General features: G+C 43.7%; 1 protein-coding gene across 2 annotated transcripts in view; it reads right to left on the bottom strand.

Moving 5' to 3' along the window:
* Positions 1–23,348, bottom strand: part of CACNG2 (calcium voltage-gated channel auxiliary subunit gamma 2) — a 147,013-nt gene extending 123,665 nt beyond the window's left edge. Inside the window, exon 1 of one of the 2 annotated variants that reach the window (XM_020787711.3) lies at positions 22,473–23,348. In XM_020787711.3, the coding sequence (XP_020643370.1) occupies positions 22,473–22,683 (211 nt within the window). In that variant the 5' untranslated portion in view covers positions 22,684–23,348. The remainder of the gene's footprint in view (positions 1–22,472) is intronic. The other variant, XM_020787710.3, reaches the window with a different exon arrangement.
* Positions 23,349–23,373: the final 25 nt, after the last annotated feature.

Below are 23,373 nucleotides of genomic sequence, written 5' to 3'. Positions count from 1 at the left end.
CAGAGGTTAAAGGCAGAGAACATGCAAGGAGAAGCCCTCCCCCATGAAATCACAGCATCTTCATGTGTAAGATTTGCATAGCAGCACTCTGAAAAATCACTTGTTCTTACAGTTGCTATCCATAGTAGACTGTCCGTGGAACATTGCTCTGACTCAGTATAAGCCAGCTTCTTATATAAGTTCCCCGTTTTTTCTTGCTGAAGCTGCTTCGATACCAAATATAAAACCATCCCTCTTTTTTTCTCCCTCCCCTCAGTGGAGTGACTCACAAGTTACACCAATGTGTGTGTGAGGAGGGGGGGGGAACCATCCAGGCAGTCTCACGCATATTTGAAAACTACAAACCTGTGGCAGCCAATGGCATTGATTTTCGGGTTTGACACTGGCGAGGTCAATGCTCTCAGGAGCACCGAAACTGGACAAAGAGTGGGAATGACCAGAATATTGGACTGGAAACTTGGGGGTTGTCTATCTCACTTTAGCTGCTATCATTGGGTACCAGGGATAGCAATCCCAGCTTAATCTGTGTTTGGGTTCATTGGCATCACAGTGTTCTTTGCACCAAACCAAGATATAGGAGCCAGTGCTAAAGGATTATGCATCAGGAGAAGGCTAGAATGCCTTTCTCTGCTGGTCTGGCTAACCAGCCACCACAGCTGATTCCCAGATCCTGACGCTAAGACAAAGGTGGGGGAACCCAGACCATCCCAAGAGCTGAATAAAATTCCAGATGCAATGGCACATTTCTCCATGTTGACTGACAAAGTCTTCCTAATACAGGTATTCCACATGAGCAGTGTCACAATTGCCTCATCAACCCCTTCCTCCTTGTGAAATGTGAGGGACAACAAAAACAGGTCATAATACTGTCGTTCTGAAATTAAAGAGATATTATTGAGAGCTGCAGTCTAGAGATGGGTGGGGTCTCAGGCAAAATGGGGATGAAAACTATCATAATATTCCACATAGAATGTTCATTCTTAGAACTTAACCCTTGAGAGACACCTGGTGATCTTTTAGCCCAGGGAAAATACACAAAAGCTGGGAAAACACTAAATGACATCGTCGGGGCAAAAGGCCAGTCTGGGGCATCATGGGGTGCAAGTTTGATTCTCAGGCCTAAGTTTACTATTCATAGGTTAAGGAGCCTGGTTGCCAAGAAAAAGAAGAGTTTCCTTGCTGTTCTGAGCCCCAGTAACCACCTTTTCTGAAATCACATAACGCTTGATACCTAGATGTCCCGGATTAGAACTGCCCCTCTTTGAACACATCATTTGCTCGTAGGGACCTTCTTCTCCTGCTACTCACATTGGCTCTCACTTAGTCGCCTTTCCCAGTTCACAGCAAAATGGAAAAGTTATAGCTTGGTTGTCCACTCTTTTGAACTGGGATTGCTGTTGCCACGACCAGAAACACAAGGACAAATTCCTTTGTCCTAATACATTTCCAGGGGAAAACACAACATGGTTGCATATATATCCAGATTGTCACTCCAAGCCTGAGCCCGTGCCAGAGATGGGAAATGCTGACTGCGGGATCCTGGGACTTGTAGTACAAAAATAAAAAAAAAATCCTAGTTGTTTCCTTTTTCTGATCTATACTAAACATCAGTAGATATGTTAGAAGACCCTTTCCCACATTTTTTTCTTTTGTCCTTGTCTGTCCATTATTGACTCAAGAATGAAAGAAGGCATGCTTGTGTTTGGGAAGAACACTAGAAAAAAGATAATTGTCATATGTTGCCACATCAAACCTGATACAAGGAAGAATACAAGCTGCAGCAGGTGATGTGGATGGCTTAGTGTGCAGGTTGCGTTCATTCACATGCAGAAAGGTGGATGTGCAACAGGGACAAGAGGCTCCATTCCACCCCATTCCATGGAGAGAGTTGATCCTTACAGACCAAACAAAAAGGTTTGAAATCTGAAGGCTAATTATTTTACATCTAACTTTATCAGATGGTCAGCTCACAATTAGTAGTTGCTAGCACTTCGCTCTTCTGGTGACGGGATTCTTCAAAACTTTGTGCTTGATTACTCAGACTTGTAAATGAAGCTTGTGTTTGTCTTCCCATGACTAATCAGAAAGCAAAACAAGCTAATTTGCAAGGAAGGGTGGTGAGAAAAGCTTCTGCTAGGAGAAACACATATTTTTACTGGGTAAGGGAGGTCTGCTTCTAAATGTGGACCTGAACATTGTTTGTGTAGTTGTAGCTTTTATTCATACTGTCATTTTGACTGGCAGAGAGTAAGAGGGATGCTTATGAGACCTTTACCTCAGGTGCCAAAATAATTTTGTGTTGTCTGAATCTTGACTTTGGGGGCTGCTTGTTCTCATTTCAGCCATCACATATTTAGGACTAAGAATCTTGTCAAAGGAGAAAAAATGCAGAAAACTGGGGAGTGAATGGTTAGTCAGGAAGAATGGATAGAAAATGGAGCTCCTGATAAACTGGGCCTGTGTAACATTTGAATGTGAAGGTGCAAGTGAACAATTCAGATTCTGAATGTTAGAAAATGAGCTATTCACTTTCAGTCCATCTAAAAACATTAGCCTCCCTTCACGAATCCTAAAATGTCAGTGCTCCAGAGGTTCACAGTCATTTATTTTATGATGAAGAAAAACAGTTCCTTCTAAAGTAAACAAATCATTCAGAACCAATGTTTGCCTTTCTAGTTCCCTCTCAGCAGCTACAGACTGCTCCCAGTACAACACAACATCCTGGCTGCCAAGGTCAAGCTTGGAAGCCTACACAACTTCAAAGCTCCAGGCCTTTTTGTACAATCTTAGACTGATCCGTTATTAATTGGCATGACCTAATTACCCTTGCCAGATGGATAAAGGTACCAAATTTGGGGCATAGATCTTTCAGGTTCTTAAAAAGGAAACAGTACCTTGTTAATTTCTCGTCTACCTCCTGAGTCAACCTTCTGAGATTCAAGAAATACCTTGCTATTGGTGAGAGCAGGTGATTGCTCCTTGCAGCCAATTTGGGGTGCCGTGAAAAACCAGCAATTTCACTCAGCCACACACTAGGTGACCTTGGCAGCACCTTCTTTCCACACAGTGGAGGCCTGAATCTGTTTCCAAAGCACTCTTAGCCATTGAACTGTGCCAGCTCACTAGAACCTAATATACACACTAGGAATTAATGTAAGCCAACCAGTGTTCACTCTAAGAAAAGCTTATATGACGAAAGTGACCAAGAACTCATACTGAAGCTATTCATGTGTCTACACTGGGTAACTCCTACCTTAACTAAAGTGGTTCTGTGGAAGGCAAAAGCAAAGCAAAGCAAAGCGTGCTGCTTATATACCGCCCCATAGTGCTTCAAACACTCTCTGGACGGTTTACAAGTTAGTTATGCAGGCTACACATTAACACACACAAACCCCCAGCGATCTGGGTACTCGTTTTACTGACCTCAGAAGGATAGAAGGCTGAGTCAACCTTGAGCTGCTACCTGGGATTGAACCCCAGGTCGTGGGCACGGTTTTTAGCTGCAGTACAGCAGTTTAACCACTGTGCCACAAGGCTTTAGGTTATAACTCACACAGTGATGACACCCTCTGGAGCTGCATACTCACTCTTGAACTGGTTTCCTCAGAAAAAGATATTCTCATCAAGTCTCTCTGTTGGTCTATCAAAAGATCTCGTAGAATGTCTTCCTGCTAGCAGGAAAATTCCCATGATATATCCTCCATGAAATGGGGGAAGAATGACAGTCAACAGAAATTTCATCATATTCAAGGATCTTACAGTGTAAAAGTGCACATGTGAGGGGACATCCTGCTATATGTTGAAATTAAGAATGAGCTGACAAAGTTATATTTGAAAACTTAGTTATGTTTGAAAAAGTTATCTTTGGAGACATCCCTAGACTTTGCTTTGCATTATGTGCTTTATGCAAGGTGGATGCTAAATACACACGAGAGATATGAAATCACACAAGAAAAGACTTCGATAAAAAGTCAAAGTATATTTTCATCCTCAAATGTAAGAACTTCTGTTTAGGATTTTGGTAAAGCTAGCCATGACCTCCATCATACCATGAGCTGTAAGAAACGCAAGCATGCTACTTACTTCTGTTTTCAATATCTCTTTTCCAACTTAAATGCAACAATTGGTGGCTATTGAATATACCTACCCCTCATTGGGCACTTATTGGAATTGCTCAATTTTTTAAAATGTCATCCTTAGGAATTTTTCAAAACAAAGCTATCTGTAATACTATGACAAAATGTACAGTTCATCCAAGCATGTTTATCCCTCCCATCTAGTTTCCTTGTTTGGGGAGCCTTCCCATTGCTACTAGTATCTCTATGTCATCAGTAAGACCAGAATAAAAGTTTATAAATTTTAGCATTCCAACAGGGTGGATGCAGCTGGAAGAAAAGGAAAAATAGTGCACATAGAAAAGAGCCAAAACCATACAAAAATACCACATAGGCAAACAAAACCCACCCCTTCATGACTTAGAAGAGGTAGCTGTGTTAGTCTGTGCTAGCATATTAGGCCAACACAAAAGAAAAATAGCAAATAAAGAAGTTCAAAATGTTGTGGCAACTTAAAGACTGTTATCTTTTAATGTGAGCTTTTGTCAACAAGTCCACTTCTTCAGACATGAGATTGGGATGACATGGCAAAAATATTTATCCACAAAAGCTTGCATTAAAATAGAGCAGTTTGGTACCACAATGTTTTTGTTTTCTTTACTTTTTTATTTTTGTTTTGTTTGCCTGATTTGCTAGCACAGGCTAACACAGCTACGTCTTCAAAAGCTTCATATAAAATAGGCATAGTTTTATATAATTTACTGAAAGAAGATGGAGTGGATTCAGATGTCTCTGAATCAAATTATATAATACAGAGCTGGAATCACATTAGTGTCCCAGACATGTTGCTGAGGCAGGCCTTTATGCCTGAGAAATCAGATTTACAAATATAGCTGTGGTTAACTCCTGAAGACTGAACTCAAAACAAAGCAAGCTAATTTTCAAGGCACGGGGGAGTGAGAACAGCTTCTGTTATGACAATTGTGACAATCTCACACTTTATGCAGTTAAGGAATTTACTCTCCTAATGCCATACTATTTATAATTTAGCTTTCAAGGTTCAACTAGCGGAGAAAACTGACACCAGGATTGTGACATGCTCTTTCAGCCATGTTGCTAAAATTACCTAGATCTGGATGAAGGCACAGATGTGGCTGTCATGCTTTTTGCAAAATATTGACCTTACCAACATCTGGATTTGCCACTAGATTTGCCATATATGTTCCTGATCTTATTGCTTCATATTTGTGTCATATTTGACACTGAAGAACCAAGATCAAAAACCGTTCCAGTAGTTGTATATATGTTCTGGTTATGGCCCATCACCTTCTCTCATGGACCAGGGCAAAGAGTTATCACAATAGACTTGGAATTAATATAAAGAAGTTACAGAAACATTTCTATGGAAAAACCAGTGCCACAAAAAATATTAAGGACCTGTTAAAAATAACACATAATAAGAAACTGAAATCAGATTAGTGATTGAAAGATAGGATTCTGACAGAACTTCCTATCTGAGCAATCATACTTGTAGAACAAGATAGGATGACAATCAAACATATTTTATTAATTCTAATGTCATGTTATCTGTAATGTATAATTCACCACTACCTGTCATGTGTGTAAAAACAAGACATCCCAACTCTAAACTCTATGGATTCTCCACGAATTCCTGAAGAGTCAAGCTGTAGACCAGTTGTCCCCTCCCTGTTTTAGAAAGCTCTGCTTTAAAAAACCCAGAATGCTGCTTTTGCAGATGGAATTTGGATTACAAACACCAGGTCACAATAGATGGCTCTTCCTTAAAGCTTGTTGAAAACTGAACTATTGTTGCCTCAAAGGAAATATATTTCAATAGTAAGTGTAAAAAGAATGCTAACTTCATATGCAAACTACGATACAAGTGGAAGTGGATGAACATCCTTGAGTAGTTCTGGAAACATTCAAAAGGTCCAATAGTGATAGGGGAGACCATCCCTCTACATTTTAGAATGAGGCACCATCCTGCGCTGCTCATGAGCAACCCATGAGAAAGAGCTAATTCACATTGTTGCCCATTTTGGATATCATGTAAGAGTGAACATCAACTCTTTGGAAGAGGTCTTACACAACATTTGATTCTAAGGACCTCTTGAAACAAAAATGCTGGGCCTCATGTACTATATAATGATGATGTGAGATAGTGAAGCTATTTAATGAGTGCCAGTGAGGATGTTCCCTTCAGGACCAGAATTTGCTACTAGGCACGGAAAATAAGTAGCAAAACAGAAGGGGTGTCTTGTAGGCAAGGAAAGTGAGACAATCAGAGAACCGGAGAACCAGATCGAATTTCTCCTCTGAGGTGACACAGTAGGGAGCCATGAGTGAAGAGAAAGATGTGCATGTGGTGACAGCACAGAGACACAGAACATGGTTTCTTCTTACCCTGATGAGCAACATAGCAGCTGGAAGAAAGAAAGAGGACTCAAGCTGAGGAGATAGGGATCAAAGAGGCAATTTTAAAAGAGATGCAAGGGAGGAAACAGCAGTAAATGGTTACCATAATACACAAGAAGTGGATTTAGTGAAAAGAAGATGAAGAAAAATAGCAGTAGTGAGACATGAGGAGATGTGGAAGACTATGAGGGTGATAATGAAACACGGGAGACAAAGGAAAGGTGGCAGAAAGTGTGAAAGCAAGCTTGTCTAAAACAAAAGAAAAAGGAGAAATGACTTTAAAAAGCTGCAGGGAGATGGAAACACTGACAAGAACAGAGAAGCAAATTACTAGAAACACAGAGGATAGGAAAGAGGATGTAGACAGAGCAAAGGAGATTTTTTGTAGGCTTTGGCTTGATCATTTAAGCTTTCTGAGGCTTTCACTCAAACCTTGCACATATGCAAAAAAATTACATACACACTGCATTGGGTTACTGCATTGTTGCAGTTAATTTATTGTTAATAGTATTAGTATTAGTTGTTATTATTGTTACTATCAGACTAATAATATTTAGCAGCATAATTATCGCTGTCAAATTTTAAATATATATATTTAAAGGAGACTTTAGTTCAACTGTCCTTCCTTCCTTCCTTCCTTCCTTCCTTCCTTCCTTCCTTCCTTCCTTCCTTCCTTATCTTAGATCTGGCTGAGATTATGATTATGATTTTTCAAAGCAGCACTGATTGAAAGACTCCTCTAGTTAACTTTGTTCAATGCGTGTTGATTTCATGGTCTATGACCTACCTACCATTGTTCCTTTTATATCTTTGATGCAAAAGTTGGGAGTGGGGGAGCAGTTGAATGGCTCTGTAAAGCCTTCCGTTGTTGTTTGTTTTGGCTTGGCTTTGCATTGAAAGGGGAAGATATTTTGGGCCAAGCAGCATCATTTCCCAGACAAATGCAGAGTCAGGAAGAGGCAGTGAAAAGCACTGGAACAGTGCAGGCATGACACCATCCAGTTCAGTCAGCAGGGCTGAGCTGCTCAGTGCTCTGAGGTGTGGAAGGAATTGCTTTCCTTGCCCTGGATTCCTCCATCCAAATACAAAATCACATCAGAACGCATGTGCGTAGGACATCAAGGTCTACTGGAGGCTCCATGAATCTGGAATGTGTAGACTGCACAGAGAGAGGCAGAGGGAGGAGGAAGATTAATCATTCAGAAAGAGAAATTGGCAGCATCCTTGCAAAAGCCAGACTCTTTCCTTTATATCAACGCAACTGTTGTAGGTGGTGACAATGGTGGTAGTGTTGCTGTTGTTGCTGCTGCTGCTAGACTGCAGCTTCCCATCCCTCACACTACATCTCTCTCCTCCTCTCATTTGTGGTGCATTTCAGGACAGTGTGGCTAACCCATCCATCACTGTGTTTGTAGCAGCAAGCATGGTGGTTCTCAATTTTGGTATGGTCTTTAGGCCTTCACTTTTCACAGACTGCATATCTCACATGAATTGGTTGCCACTATCTGTCAAAATCAATCCAGAGGATTAAAAGGAATTTTTTATAAAAAAAATTATTTTATCTTTTACAAGGAAACTAGGGAATAATACAGAGAGCCATCAAGTCCAGCAAACTTATCCCTCTGAGTTTGGGCAAGTTGCTTCTTTGAATCACAACTCCCAGAATCCTGCTGGCTATGCTGGCTGGGAGATTCTGGGAATTTTGGTCCACAAACTGTTTCCAGATGCTGCTTTTCCCAAAATGGTATCCCTGCCTTTTCTTCAGACATCAGTAGATCTTTCTAGTATTTAGACCAAAGAGCTCATTATATTATGTGCCATTCAGGAATAGATTAAGACATGATGAGGCCCTATGCCATTACTCTCAAGGTGTGAAATGCTTAGAATTTGAAACTTAGGTTTGCTGTTCAGTCTAGACTGCCTTTGTAATCTGATGCCATAAACTCTACCTTTCTTAGCCTGTGCATAAATGTAGCATTGCACTGTTCCTCTCAACAAATGCCAGTGCTCCAGGTAAACAAAGGATTTTTCCAGTTTTTTGAGGTTTCTGTTTAAGCTAGGGGTGCCAAGAAATGGGTTTAGTGCACACAGAGCATGAGTATGCCTGCTGAGCCATGGCCCTAACCCAACCCCTGCTGCATATGGGCAAACCACCAGAAGTGTCTGCAGAGTGCTGGGCTATTGCTTGCCACTCTGTGTGAAACATGGAGCCTGGTCTGGGCCACTTGCAAGGATACAATGCCCCTGCCCTTAAGCCACAGCAATCATCCGTGTTGGGTCTGGAGGAAAACTTAAGTGTAGAACTGCAAGTAGTCTTGTAATTAATTAATCAAGTCAAGTTCACAGGAGCAGAGCTGCATGAGTCTTAGCAGTCATACCATGCACACTGGAACCAAAAAACTGAAGAAATAAAGACATTGCTAGGATTTGAAACTGTGGGTTGAACCAGCAATTTGGAGGTGAGTTGGTGAAAGAGTTCGGAGGGTTGATGAAGATGAAAGGCATGTCCAAGCTGACAAACCAGCCTGAACTCAGGTGCAACATCACCAATGTGTAGGGACTTTGGGATTAGAAACACTGATGATGGGACCAGGAGATGAGCCATGGCTAAATGGTGCTGTAGGAAAATAAGGGATGGGGTGATTGAGACTGAATAAAAGAGGTTCTAAATATCAGAAAGAAAGAAGGAAAAGCCCTGCCTAACACTTGCTTATTTTCTCCTTGCTTTCAGCACCTCCCCCAAGTATGATGGGTGGAGGAACCATTTTGGACCGCAGTTCCCAGGGTCAAACTACACATTACAGGTACAGTACATCATCATCAGAAGCTGAAACCCATTTGTGTTCCAGGTACATGAGTCACGCAGACCTCTGTGACCGAGCAATCATACTTGCAAAAGAAGCCAGACCCAAAGACCAATCGCAGATCAAAACACGCTAATTTGCAAACTACACAGGGAGTGAAAAGTCTCTGCTGTAACAACCAGATGCCTCCTGAACTTAGGAACTTCTGTCTTGTAATTGCAAGCGATCTGCATTGCACCGCACAGTCCCAAGTATTTCAAAACCTATACAGCTATTGGAAATTGCTGGCTAAAAGATTCTGGAACATGTGGACCAAAAAAGTAACTCACTCCCCCCAACCCCTAAAGCTCTGCTTTTGTGATTTCTGAAATGGCCCTCAGACTCAAGCACACTGTGCTCTGCTCTGCTCCAACAAGCTGAAGAGATGAAGCAATGAGGCTCGTTAATTTCCTTCAAGAAAGATCTGTTCGTGTCTGGGGTAGTTTATAGTGCCAACCTCCATTCAATTACATGCCTTCACACTCAGCAAATCCATGGCGGATGTCTAACCTCTTGCTCCTCACTCATCTGTATTCCCAGCAGATTGTTCTCTCTGCCCTCTGCCCCCTCCAAGACCAGTCTCTCTGAGATAGTAATAACACGTCAAAGTCAATAATGATGCAGTGTGAGAAAAGCCAAATGCTTTCTTGTTTTGCTTCACAACAAGGCCTCAGCAACCCAAAATCTTTTGGGTTTCTGAATCTCTATAAAAAAAGAAGGCCAAATTAGCCCCTGGTTATGGAGATTTTTTTAACCAGGACTTAGAAATAACATCCATGAAAATTAATAGGTAGAGGCTAAAAAAAGAAAACGGCCATCTAGGAAACAGTTATATGGAGAGAGAGAAAAAGGTGCAACAGAGCTGGTTACTCCAAGTGTGCTGATTTCAGTTGCTTGCAGGTGCATGAACAATGGCAGATTTTTAAAAATGTTTTCTTAACCACCCAATTCAGAAAAATGAGCTTTTGCTACAGCAAGAGGAAGTGTGATATGCTCAGGAGTAAGTGTCACTGGCTGCAATAGGGCTTCCTCCCAGGTGGTATAGAACTGCAGTTTAGAATAATTTAAAAGGCAGAGGGGAGTGATACGTGAACAAAGAAAAGGGAAAGGCCATGGCTTATTTGGAATGCATCAGGTTCATGTACAGACTGTCCCAGGTTCAATTCCCAGGGTCTCCAGGCAGAGACAGAAAAGATTCTGGCCTAAAATCCTGGAAAGTTGCTGCCACTTTATGTCAACATGCCAGGCCAGATGAATCAGGAGTAATGATCCAGTACAATTTATTTATTTTATTTGTTAGATTTATTTTATTTATTTATTTATTTATTAGATTATTTATTAGATTTCCAAGGCAGCTTTTTATGTTCCTAACTAGCCTGAATGAGGAACTTCATCTAAAAAGACAAAGATGAAAACCTTCAGAATAAGATTCAAACTCTTTGCTTGTTTTGAAGAGGACCCTAGGTAAGGATGCCCATGCAGAATGTAAGAGAAAACCTCCTCACTCAGTCAAGAGGAGAGAAGCCCAGCAAAAGTCTGATCATCAATACCTAACAGTCCTGCCCCACCGCATTGCTTTATAGAGGTGTTGGATAGTCATTGGCCATGTTGGCTGAGGATAATGTACACCAGGGTCCATCCATTCTGGCCTTAAAGAAACGGGTAAAAACTATACTGTTTGAAGAAGCCTTCAGAAATATCTTACCCCTCTGACATCCTCATGGATCCATGAATTGGGTACTGAATTTGATTAGCCACCTAGCTTTATTTTATATTTTGGGCTATTGTTGTTTTGGTCTGGATCTCATCAGTCTCTGTGGGCTGGGGTGGGTAGTTGTGATTTAAATTGCTGTTATCCACCCAGAATAGTGCTTAGGTACTGGATGGGCAGGGTACAAATGTAGTGAATAAACAAATAAATAATGCTGGTTGTAATCCAGCATTTGGAGAGCGCTGGGTTGGGGAAGGGCTACTCATAGAAAGGGAGAAAGGGAGGTTATAACTCAGTTTTGCATCAAGGGATGTATACTTTCAGATAATCATGTGTAGGGATGTATATAACTACTTTTTAGGCATGTTAATAACTGCCTCATGAACTTTTCTTCTCTATTTAGCTTCTCTCCATACTTTTTAGCTGATTTTATCTAAGAGCAAGTCTTCAGTCTCTGTTGCAAATTTTATGTTATTATGTAATTATGATAGCAACTCTAAACACAATGAGCTTGGATATAGGCAGATTTTGAGTGGTGGTGCTGGATTAAAAAAAAACTCCTGTAGAACATCAAAACACAATATGACATATCCAAGCCAAGACTTTGTGCTGCTTGAGATGGACAAGATAACACCTCCTCCCAGATGCCACTGCACAATGCAGATGTTGGCTCCTGTATATTGGTGGTATGTTAGGTAGGTTGTCATTTTTCAGAGCAGGAGGCTATTGAGTGGGACACTGATTGGTCCAAAGGGCACAGGAAGTTCTTTCATCCAATGGGGTGTCTGGAAGCAAAAGCCAGCATGAACCCAGTCAAACAAAGGGTTAGGATTTAGTGAAAACAAATCAAGGCATGGAAGAGAAGGGAACCTAGAACTGAGGCAGCCATCAACATGTCAACCCCCCCTCAGCTGTTCTAACAAGACAGTCTATCAGGCATAGATGGCATCCAGATGTTTGGGACTGCATGTCCACATGAACCTTTACTACACATCATACTGGCCAATGCTTCTGGGTACTGAAGTCCAAACTATCTGGGAGGCCTGGTGTTTTTCACTTCTTCCCACCCCCACCCCCCCAATCTGGATATTATTCTGCATACTTCCTTATCCAGCGGTCCCTAGCCTTGTTTATTTGTAATAAAATTATATATAGCAATTCTATTATACATGATAACTGTTCAGAGCATTTCATGTATATCAGCTCAGTAATCAGTAATCATAATTACCTCACTCATTTTAAAGGATATTCCCCCACCACCATCACCTATTTTCATCAGCCCTGATTAAACTGATCTCTTGAGGATCAAAGTAAGTCTCCTTGAAAGAATTCATAGCATAAGCTCAACATATTATCAGTGATTTCCTCAATGGGTCTTCTAAATCAGGCATGTCTAATTTCTGAAATTGGGTGGGTGGGCGGGGACGTAATCTTATTCTGCAGTATGTGGAGAAGTACATTTTGTCATGCAGATATAACCCCCATTTTTAAAGGGATGAGTATGGAATAAAATTACCAAGGTCTAGCAGTGAGGACTTTACAATTTGTCCTCTTAAGCCCAGGATTTTTGACCCCTTTGGTGGAAAATAGATTTAGGGAAGTAGTGACATAGGGAGAAAAGTGATGAATGGGGGAAATGATTAAGTCAGCATTAAGTCAACTAAATGTACTTTAGATATTTGGACTACATTTTCCACTAGACTTGACTAGCATGGCTAATAGTGCAGAATGGTGAGAAATTAACTCCAAAATATATGTAAAGGATCAGATTAGAAAAGTCTTAAATAAATTCTTGGCATAGTTTGGAAATTTGTTGGCTTTAAAAACCTTTAGAGGTTCAGGGACCCACAGAGCAGAATTAGCTTCAAGTCACCCCAAGGTGGATCACTCCTTTTAAGTTAGTTCCAATCAACTAGCACTTACAGTCTCAATAATTCACTCAGAGAGACTGGTAAGAGAAACAAGAAACGGTTTTCATTTACTCACAGTTCTGAATAGATACTCGTGAAAAACAGCATATTGTAGGAAAATAATGACTGGTTACATGAGCAGAGCTTAGCTGATTCATAGCTTCATAGCTAACTACATGACTGACTGACTGACTGACTGACTGACTGACTGACTGACTGACTGACTGACTACATGGCTGACAGAACACTGACTTGCTGACTACTTAGCAGACCACAGACATTATATAAAAAAAGAACTCTTAAGTAGCAAAGCCTGACCATTTCAAACTCTGAGGTGAAGAGGGAACAACTAGCTGCTGCCGGATGGACTGACAGTCATCACAGGCCAGAAAGCCCCCCCCCCCGTGACCAAAACCTCTTAAAGCCAGCATACAAAGATTAGAAAAGCAACATAAATGTCTTCTATGCATGCAGAAAGCTTGAATAGCTCTGTGGGTTGGAGCAACTGGCTGGGGAACCAGGCACCTGATGTTCTCCCACAAACAAATAAAAGGGTGGCCCAACTTTTATCAACAGCTTATTCAAATTTAATAGGGATATAAAGGGGCAGGTAAACATTGCATCAGGGGCTAGATTAAATGTTCAAGCCACTGAAATAACCTTTAGCTCTGATTCAAGCTTTAGTCGTATTCATAAGAAACAACAAAGAGTCCTGTGGTGCCCTCAAGAGGAATAGATTTATTGTGGGTAAGTTTTCATGAGCTACCTGGATAGCTCAGTGGATTTAAGTTTCTGAGGGCAGATCCAGGAATTGGGAATTCAATTCACCACTGGGCATCCCAGAAGAGCCAGTCTCTGTGGTCTTGGGTGAGCTGCACAGTCCCAGGATGTCCCTGCAAAGAATGAAATGGTAAACCATTTCTGAGTACACTCTATCTAGAAAATCCTGCAAATGGTCCCTGTAAGTCAGAATTGACTTGATGGCACGTGTGCACTTGCGTGCACACACAAGGAGCTTTCATGAGGACAGAATATGTTAACAGGGTCACCATTAGTCAGAGGGGACTTGACAGCGCATGACAACAAAGCTTTCATGAACAATTCAAAAGCTCATGCCATAGTGAACAAGTTAGTCTTGCCAATGTTGTGATGGACTGTGACTCAGGAGACCCGGGTTGAAACCCCTGCTTAGCCAGGGAATCACACTGGGGAAGGCAATGATAAAACCACTCCTTAAATATCTTGCATACTATGAAAGCCCTACAAGGGTCACCGTGATGGCCTGATGTGCTCCAAGCACGAGGTCGGTAAAATGAGTACCCAGCTTGCTGCGGGGGCAATGTGTAGCCTGTATAATGAAATTGTAAACCGCCCGGAGAGTGCTTGTAGCACTATGGGGCGGTATATAAGTCCAAAAAAAAAAAAAAAATAACAATTTCTATCCCAAGTGACCAAAAAGGATGTGAGAAGTAGATATATGTAAGGCCACTCTGTCCTCTTCTAGCTCTGATTTCTGCTCCCTCCCACCTATCCCATACTGATATCCTTCAGGGCTATTATCATGAGGTATTATCATGAGGGGCTATTAAATTATTATCATTAATTTAAACAACATTCCTTAAAGTCCACATAAGGAACAGATTTGCATTATTATCCTCAATTGACCATGAACCAGAAGAGATATTATTAGGGAAGATGGTGAAAAGACCATTCCTGTTGCAAAAACGAAAGAAAAACCTATATGGATGATGGAAGAAACTCTGAAAATTGTAAAGGACAGGTGAGAAACAAAAGTAAAAGATGACAGAAATAGGGTCGGAATCCTGGATGCAGTTTTTCAGCAACTGTCATGTAGAGACAAAGAAAACTATTACAATAATCAGTGCAAAGAATTAGAGAACAACAGCAATCTCTTCCAGAAGATCCATCAAAGGAAAATTTAAGCCTAGATTAGGAATGCTAAAAGTCTAGCAGGGAAGCTCACTATCTATCTCACCAGGAGAAAATAATGAGAAAGTGGAAACAGTACACTAAAGATTTATACAGAAAAGATAAAAGGATGGCAAACTCCTTTGAAGAGGAAGCCTATGACAAAGAACCTGCAGTTCTAGAAAGTGACATGAAACCTGCTTTGAAAGTACTAGGAAGAAATAAATCACCAGGAGTAGAGAGAATACCAATACAGCTATTTAGGGCCACAGAGACCAAATCTGCAAAATCTTAACAAGAATATGCCAACAAAGATGGAGAACAAAATAATGGCCCACAGACTGGAAGTGTTTAATGAACATTCCAACCCCCAAGAAAGGAGATGCCAAGGAGTGCAGTATTTAAAGAACCATTGCTTTAATTTTCCATGCAAGCAAACTGATGCTGAAGGTGCTGCAACAAAAGCGTTTACATTATATGGAGTGAGAAATGCCTGATGTTCAAGCTAGATTCCCAAAATATGTGGCTGGATTGCAAATATCAGCTGGCTGTTGGAGCATATCAAAGAACTTCAGAAGAAAATCAGGTTGTGCTTTATATATTACAGCAAAGCCATTGATTGTAAAGATCATGAGAAACTATGAGTTGTTCTGAAGGAAATGGGTGTGCCTCAGAACTTGATTGTCCTGATGTGTAACTTGTAATGTGTTCAAGAAACTGCTGTTAGGACAGAGTATGGAGAGATGGAGTGGGTTTCTATACAGTCAGACAAGGTGCATTTTATCCCCTTATCTGTTCAATTTTATTTATTTAATAAGATGGTTTTGTGTATAATGCTGTTAGCCGCCTATCTGGTCGGTTAAGACCACTCTAGGCGGCTAACAGCATTATACACAGAACACATTATACAGAAAGCCAGATTGAATTAAGATGAAGGAGGAGTGAAAACTGATGGAAGAAACATGAACCATCTTATTGGCAGAAAGCAGCAGTGACTTGTCACTTGTTAAGGAAAGTGAAAGAAAAAAGTGCCAAAGCAGGTCTGCAGTTGAACATTCAGAAGACAAAAATCATGACTGCAGATCGCCATAAATCGGACAGCATGCAACAACAACAAAATCATCACTTTCCTCACTTTGATTTCTTTTTTGGTTTCTGTAAGGAGCAGAAACCATCTCCTTCAACCATGTGCCTCTCTGGGGCACAGATTCCTTTTAGTCTACTAGTGACATCAATAGGATTTAGTTTTTTCTGTCTCAATGTGATGCTTTCAATAAAGTTAGATATTTATTTTAATTTCTTCATAATTATTGTGGGACTAACCACCCATGTATCTATGCTGATTTAATCTTGTTGCACAGCTACAGAAATACACCACACACACCATAAATTGTTCACAACTTGACAGCATATCACACACTCTCCTGAAGATAGTGCATGCCTCTTTTGCTCTGCAACAGGCTAACAGATCTATCCCCCGGAATTGACCTGAAGGCTGTACTGAAGTCTGTTCAGGGGCAACTATAGCATGTCACATAAGGTGAAAGATAATGACTCTAGGAAGAGCCATACCATAGCTCTCTCCTCCTTTAAAAAAGGAGCAAAGAAGCCAATGCAAACAATGAAGAGTTTTGTCCTATATTCAGAATGAATACATTTGATCTGGCATAAACATTCATGGAGGGCCACCCACGACATCAGATGCAGCTGACAAAATGGGCTGTACACCAGGTAAACTTATGCTGAATAAAACCCATTAGTCTTGAACACTTCATCACAAGAGTGATTTTCCCGTAACAGACTAAGATATGAGAGACGAACATGGCTCTTTCCCCCAGCCATTGCAAGGAGAAGTGCATGTTTGGTTATGCTGCATGCAAGTGTTCACCATACCAAGAAATTGATGAAAAAAAAAATACATCTGAAGATTTTTAATTTTGACAGTTGACGTTTGGTGCTTTACAAAATGATCAAGATCGTTGACAATTTCTGGGTGCATCCTATTATGCAAATACTCAAAGAGTGCCTGGGTTGTAGTGGTATGACACTGTAGGAATACAGGAGAGGATTGCTCAGCTTCTGGAATAACTCATTCATCCGGCGTGTGATCCATGCCTCCTTGAATGAAGACCCCATTGTGTTCAATGAAGCTTTTTCTGGTGGGATTTCAGCACAATATGTCACGGTGCACAAATATCAGGAGCAGAACTGCATCATTCTCTACTGGTGGCATCAATCTATTTCCCTCCCATTTCCAGCTGGAAAGACCACCAAGTGAGCCAGAGGTCACCTTGGCTTGGATAGCATATATCTTGGGATAACAGATACAATTTGATGTCCTGTCGACTTAGTTTAATAGATACTGAGGTCCTAATCTGCCATATTAAAGAGATTCCATAGCCTTACCAAAAAAGAAAAAGAATGTTATTTTGCAATATATGATTTCTCATGCATTTTGGAACCACCCCCACCCCACCCCCAGTAATCTAAGGATGTGAGTTTGTAGCTTACTAAACATGTGCATACGTTGGTGCTGCCAATTTTTGACATGAAAATACATCAAGAACTGGAGACGCTGGCCCTGAACAATAGTTGGGGATGTAGGATCCAGAGTGACCCTCTGATGTCTGCATCGCCATATGCCTCATGTTAGTAGTGACACTTACGCTGGGTTGGGTGTGGGTAGGAGAAATAAATCACATTTTCTCGGAATCAAGACACTGTTCCTCAAATGACAGGGAGATGTGCTGTTCTAGCAACCCAGGCATGACCTCCTAGCAAGACACTGCTATGATGTTCAACAAAAGAGTAACAAAAGTGCAATTCACCTTGTGCACCTTTTCTGTTTGTTTGTTTTCTGGGTTGTTGTTGTTTTTAATAGCACAGGAAGACCCCAGAAAGCTTGCCTTACACAGGGAACATCCCTGTACTGTATGGACTTGATGCATAACATTTGACATCAGCCCACAGTGCTGGTATACGGTACAGATCCATGCAAGTAAGTAACACTGCAATATTTGCCGGAGGGATTTGGTTGGGATTAGAGGGTGCTCTGAATGACATCCACAAAGCTTCCTGAGTCCCTCTTCCCACAGTTTGCCCACATCACGACTGCCACAGCATTTTCAAAAAAGAAGTTAAAAGGACCACCACCAACCCGCGCAAAAGGAAGGAGGTGCCCCTTGGAGTAAACTAAGCACTGAACCTAGAAAGAAACCTCCTGGTGGCTCTATTGAACATTTCCAGAAGAATCAGAGGTGCGCTTGAAATTCTCAGGTTTGCCATAGAACACGCTGGTGACTGGATCTGGGGAAAGGGGAGAGGGCACGACCTCGGCTTTGAGAGCTCTTCGTGGCCAGACCCACAACCTGGAGCCAGGGACATTTCGAACGAAAGAACGTGGGTCCTTCCGGGCCGCTGCTGAGCCCACGAGGTCGCTCGGCTCGCTAGAATTGAGATCGCAGCCTCTCTACACAAAAATGCACAGTTCCTGGCTACTCTTTTCATTTCAGCATTATTATTTTTGTTGTTTAAATTTTAGTTGGAGAGCGGCAGGGAGATGGGGGGGGGGGTCAGCAGCCGTCTCCTCCTTTGGAACAACTGAGATCGAGAAATTTGTGCCATTCCGCTGCAAACGACTCAGGAGATCCCGATCCATTTCCTCGGCACTTCCTCTCGGCCTCTGACGCGAATCGAACCCTTTTCTCCAAGACCACAAACGACAACTCTAATTGAAAAACGCCCTTGGGGTATTGACAGGGAAGCGAAGAACACAAGGCATCGTACTCTTTGCTTCCCTGTCTTTGAAGTTAATGCCCTGAAAGGATGATGGAGGGGTGGGTGGGTAGGAGAGCCAGGGCCTTCGCTTCCCCCCCCCCCAACCTCCATGAGCAACCTTCACATGGTACCAAGCGAGTCCTCCCCGCTCCAGCCACCCCGATTGTGTTTTTCCCTTGGTCAGAAATCAAGGACCGAAAGAATTTCTCATGAGACCAAATATGCTGTAGGATAAAAGGAAGAGAAAGACAACTGAGCGGGGGGAATAGACACCTGAAACACCACCCAGACAGATTTTATGTGGCCTCATGAAGGGGAGAATTGCATCCGATTTGCGATCTAGCCTTAGTCCCTCCGCGAGGAGAGTCTTCTCTTCTTACTCCCCAAGTCCCAAAGACACGCCTGGAAACAGACCAGCTCGGCCCAGGCCTGCGTCGCCCGGAGCGAGGCGAGCTGCTTTTCCGTTTGGAGACCTTGATGTCCAAACGCCAACCAAGCCCGGGGACGGAGGAGCCCTCCAGGCACGTAACGCTCTCAGTCTCCTGGACGAAGCTGGAGGTTCCTCCACCTGGCCCTGCTTCGGGGACCGGATGAGTCAGAGACCGACAGTGTGCCTTCACCTTTCTTCAACTCCGAAACGTTTGAAACGTTACTTTTGGGGGACTGCCTCTCCCAGAATTCTGATACTTAGAAAAGTTACGTTCTCAAACTGTGTTGTACAATTTGTCTCCGGGTCAGGGGGAGGCGCGGGGAGGGGAGGGAGGGCCGGTGCGGCAAAGAGGAAACTCACTTCGGCTCCCCGCCGACTGGACTACACAGCCGGGGGAGCAGAGGAAGGAGACCCTTGGGTGCAAGGGTCCTAAATCGTCCTAAATCGGGGTGGTGATGGTCAAGAGGCGCCGCCACAACATCTCGCACAGCCCGGGCTGTTGCCTTGACATCTCTCCCCCCCCCCCCGCCACCCCGTCACACACATAGAGGCCCCTTGGCAGAGGGACAACACCGAAGGCACAGACACGCACCGAACTCGGATGAGGGGACACCAAACGCACACGCCGGCACACGCACGGCACGGCACGCGAGCCAGCCTCGTTAAAGAGGCTTGAGGGCACATTTTGGGATGGAAGCAATTCGGAGCTTTGAACGAAAAGATCCTCGCCCTTTTCATCTACGGGTGATCTCAGCGTCAAGGCGAGCAGGAAAGCAGAGGCAGGAGAGTGCCTTTTCCTGCAAAACGGTAGAGAAAAAGAGAGAAACAGCCCCGTGTCTCCTCCCTTCCCTCTCGCTCCTTAGCCCGAGGTGCTTGTCCCTGGATGGGGGAAGCACACCTGGCATGGAAGGTGCCTCGTCCCTTTGTCTCTCTGCGGGAAGGAGCGGTGCTTCCTGCCCCGAGCCAGCGCTCCTCTCCTCCCGCCACCGCGCTCAGCTCTCCCCGCGTCTCCTTCGGAAGACCGAGTCCTAGAGTCCCAGATCCAGGAACGAGAAGAGCAAGAGGCTTCTCGCTCCTCTCGCTTTCCTCCAGGCTGCCTTCTCCTGTCTCCCGCCCCGCCACCGGCCTCAGGGTAAAAGTAAGGCACCTCTTCCGCTTTTTAAAAGCCTCTCTCCCTCCCTCCCTCCCCCCCCCTCTCTCTCTCATATATCAGGGCTCTCTGAACGTGAGCGATGCTCTCATTTCATCCAGTGTTCAGGAATAGCTTGCCTGACAGGCTCTGAGGACAGGTGAATGGATGAATGGAGAGGCAGACCGACAGAGATGAGAAGACCGGCACCCCTTTCTCAGGAGGTGCGCGCGTGTGTGTTTGAAACACCTCCGATTCATCTCCCGAGATCGATTCTCCCCCCCCATTCCCCCCCTCCTCCCCTTCCCTGTCTGCCTCCGGCCTGGAGATAGCACCGAGCATCCAGCATGGAGGTCCTCTGCAGAATACTGTATGTTCAAAGAGAGAGAGGCTTGGAGAGGGAAAGGGCACCAGATGCAGTATGCGTCAAAGAGCCCATCGCTCAATGAAGTCACTTAGCTATTCAAAACATGTTCAGCCATCACTCAACCGTTTGCACCAAGAACAGGGGCGCGCGGGGGGGGGGAGTGTTGGAGAGAGAACACAGAGAGAGAGGGAGGGAGGGAAGAGAGAGAAAATGTCGCTCGTCTTCCCGGCCGCAAAACATTTGCAAGAAGCGGATAGCTCGTTGTTTCTCCACGCCGCCCGCCCGCCCCCCCCCGCATCATCTAACCCCCTCCCGTGCCCTCGCCGCATACTTTTCCCCCTCGCTTTTTCCGTTTCAGGGGCTGGGTGGGTCGGAGCTGGGATGGTGGCGGCGGAGATGGGGAGGGGACAGGGAGCGATCATGTGGACATATGCACCGCGTACAGAGTCATCCTCGCCGCGAAAGGGCTCTCTCTCTCTTTCTCTCTCGCCTTCCCGCCCCCTCCCCCACTCCCGCCGCAATTCGGAATCCGATTTTGCGGGATCCGCTTCTTCTGCCTCCTAGCCAAGCGATCGACAAAACCCTGGCGATGCCACTTCGCTTTTGAGGCGGGGACACACGCGCGCGCACACACACACACACAAGCCAAGCATGGGCACGCGTGCCAGCCCATCTCTTGCCCACTCTTCCAAGTTAGGAGACTTTAGGCTTCGAACATATACATGGCCTCGGCGGTGATTCCCTGCCGGCCCATTAAAAACATCCCACGTTGGTTGCCATCGTCTGTCTGTCTGTCTCTCTCTCTCTCTCTCTCTCTTTCCATGCAGGATCCGAAGCAGTACCCCTTTCCCGCCTCTTCTCTCCCTGCCAGCCCTCTTGCCATCTCGGTATATCTCTACCGAGACAGCAATGCTGAATCGTCCGTTGCAAAGCCAAAGCTACGAACCAGCCCTCCGCCCCTCGCCTCTTCCCAGAGGCTGCTTTGAGAAAGCAGGTTGCAGAAGCCCTTCTCGGGCTGCCCCCCCCTTCGCTAGACATGTCAGTTCGGGGTGGGAGCGGGTTTGCTTCACTTTCCATTGGACTCGACGGGGGGGGGGGGAGGGAGGGACGGGGGGTGCTTTTGGCAACCCGATCCTTGGAACCCCTGAGTACCAGCTATAGACTAGACCACAAAAGTCCACCCCAAGCCCGGGACGAATGCCGCCGCCGCCACCTCCGCTTTAGAAAGAAGCAAAAAGTCTGCCGGCTCAAGACGACGGGGAGAACCTAGTGACTTCACCTATTTTAAGCAACCTCCTTAGACTAGATATTAACAAGATCCGGCGGCTTGAGTGTTCAGGCAAATTGTGGAGGAAAGCAAAAATCAAGCCTGGAGGAAGTTGCCTTGCTTCCCCCCCCCCAATCGCTCTCCCAGACTGATCGTCATCATCATCAACCCACTTTGCACAAGGAGACGAATTATCCCCCCCCCCCGTCATTAAAGGCCAACCGCGCGCTCCAATAAGAGAACATATTCACCCCGGTTCCAAAAAAGAACCAGAAAGAGGCGGATCGAAGTCGCCTCGAAAAGCAGGTTACTGTAGTGTTTTGACAATACGGAGATTATTCCAATTAGCAAGGTTTTCAACGGGCGGCGGGGGGGGGGAATGGGGAGGGAGGAAAAGAGGGATGGGGAATCCGTGGGAAAAGAGTGGAGATGGGTGTACCTTGGATATTGACAACTTTACTGCTCGTCCTCAGAAAGTAACCCAAGCACCCTACTTCCCTGGTGGCGGGGACTGAAGTGAGAAAATGGTGGAATGGGGAAGATTGGGGTGGGGGAAGGGAGGGGAAGGGGAGGAGGATGAGGAGGGGAAGGGGAAGGGTGAGATCCGGAATCAAATACCTTCTAAGCAGCAGGTTCTCCATAATCCAGAATGGGTCATAACTTCTTCATTCTTTTTGCTGGTTTCATTTTCTCCGGTCCCTTTCATCTTGCAAACCCCTCTGGAGTAAAGCCAGTAATCGGTCCCCACAGCTATGGTCATGAGGCTGAAGGCAGCGAAAGCACCAACGGTGGTTAAAAGCATCTGAACACCTCGGTCAAAGAGCCCCATAATTCTTCATTATACAAACACCCAACTGCTTTCTGATTCTTGGGCTGTATGTGTCTGTGAGAGTGTGTGTGTGTGTGTGTGTGTGTGTGTGGTTGTATGTTAATAATAAAATAAAACAATATTTTCCAATAATAATAATAATAATAATAATAATAATAATAATAATAATAATAATAATAATAATAATAATAATAATAATAATAATAATCTATTTAAGATCAATAGAGAGAAATCTATGTATATATAAAAAGGGAGGTAAGAAAGCCCACGAATCAGTGTAAATGAAAAAAAAATTACACGGAAAGAGGCTTGCCTTTTAAAAGAGAAACGTTCCGACTGTTAATCTTAGAGATATATATATATATATTATTTATATCTATATATCTATATATATAGATATATATATTAAAAAAATAAAATAAAGTAAAAATAGAATAACCCCCTCCCCCTAAAATGAGATGTCTTAATCCTTTTTCCTAAAATTCTGGTCTCCAGTTTCCATATGTAAATGCTAATTTGGAGATGGCTTCCACAGTGAACAGGGGAGCAGCAGTAGCGGCAGCGGCAACAGAAACAGCATCCTCAACACACTCTCTCATTATCTGGACCTAGACAGTTTGAGACCGTAAGAGCAGAGAAGCCACCTTCCGTCTTCTTGCTTAGCTCTGCAGCCTGCGCCATGAAAAAATC

This window comes from Pogona vitticeps, chromosome 5 (assembly GCF_051106095.1).
Source record: "Pogona vitticeps strain Pit_001003342236 chromosome 5, PviZW2.1, whole genome shotgun sequence".
NCBI lineage: Eukaryota > Metazoa > Chordata > Lepidosauria > Squamata > Agamidae > Pogona > Pogona vitticeps.
The sequence above is the reverse complement of the archived record's forward strand: the minus strand, read 5'-3'. Positions and strand labels throughout refer to the sequence as shown.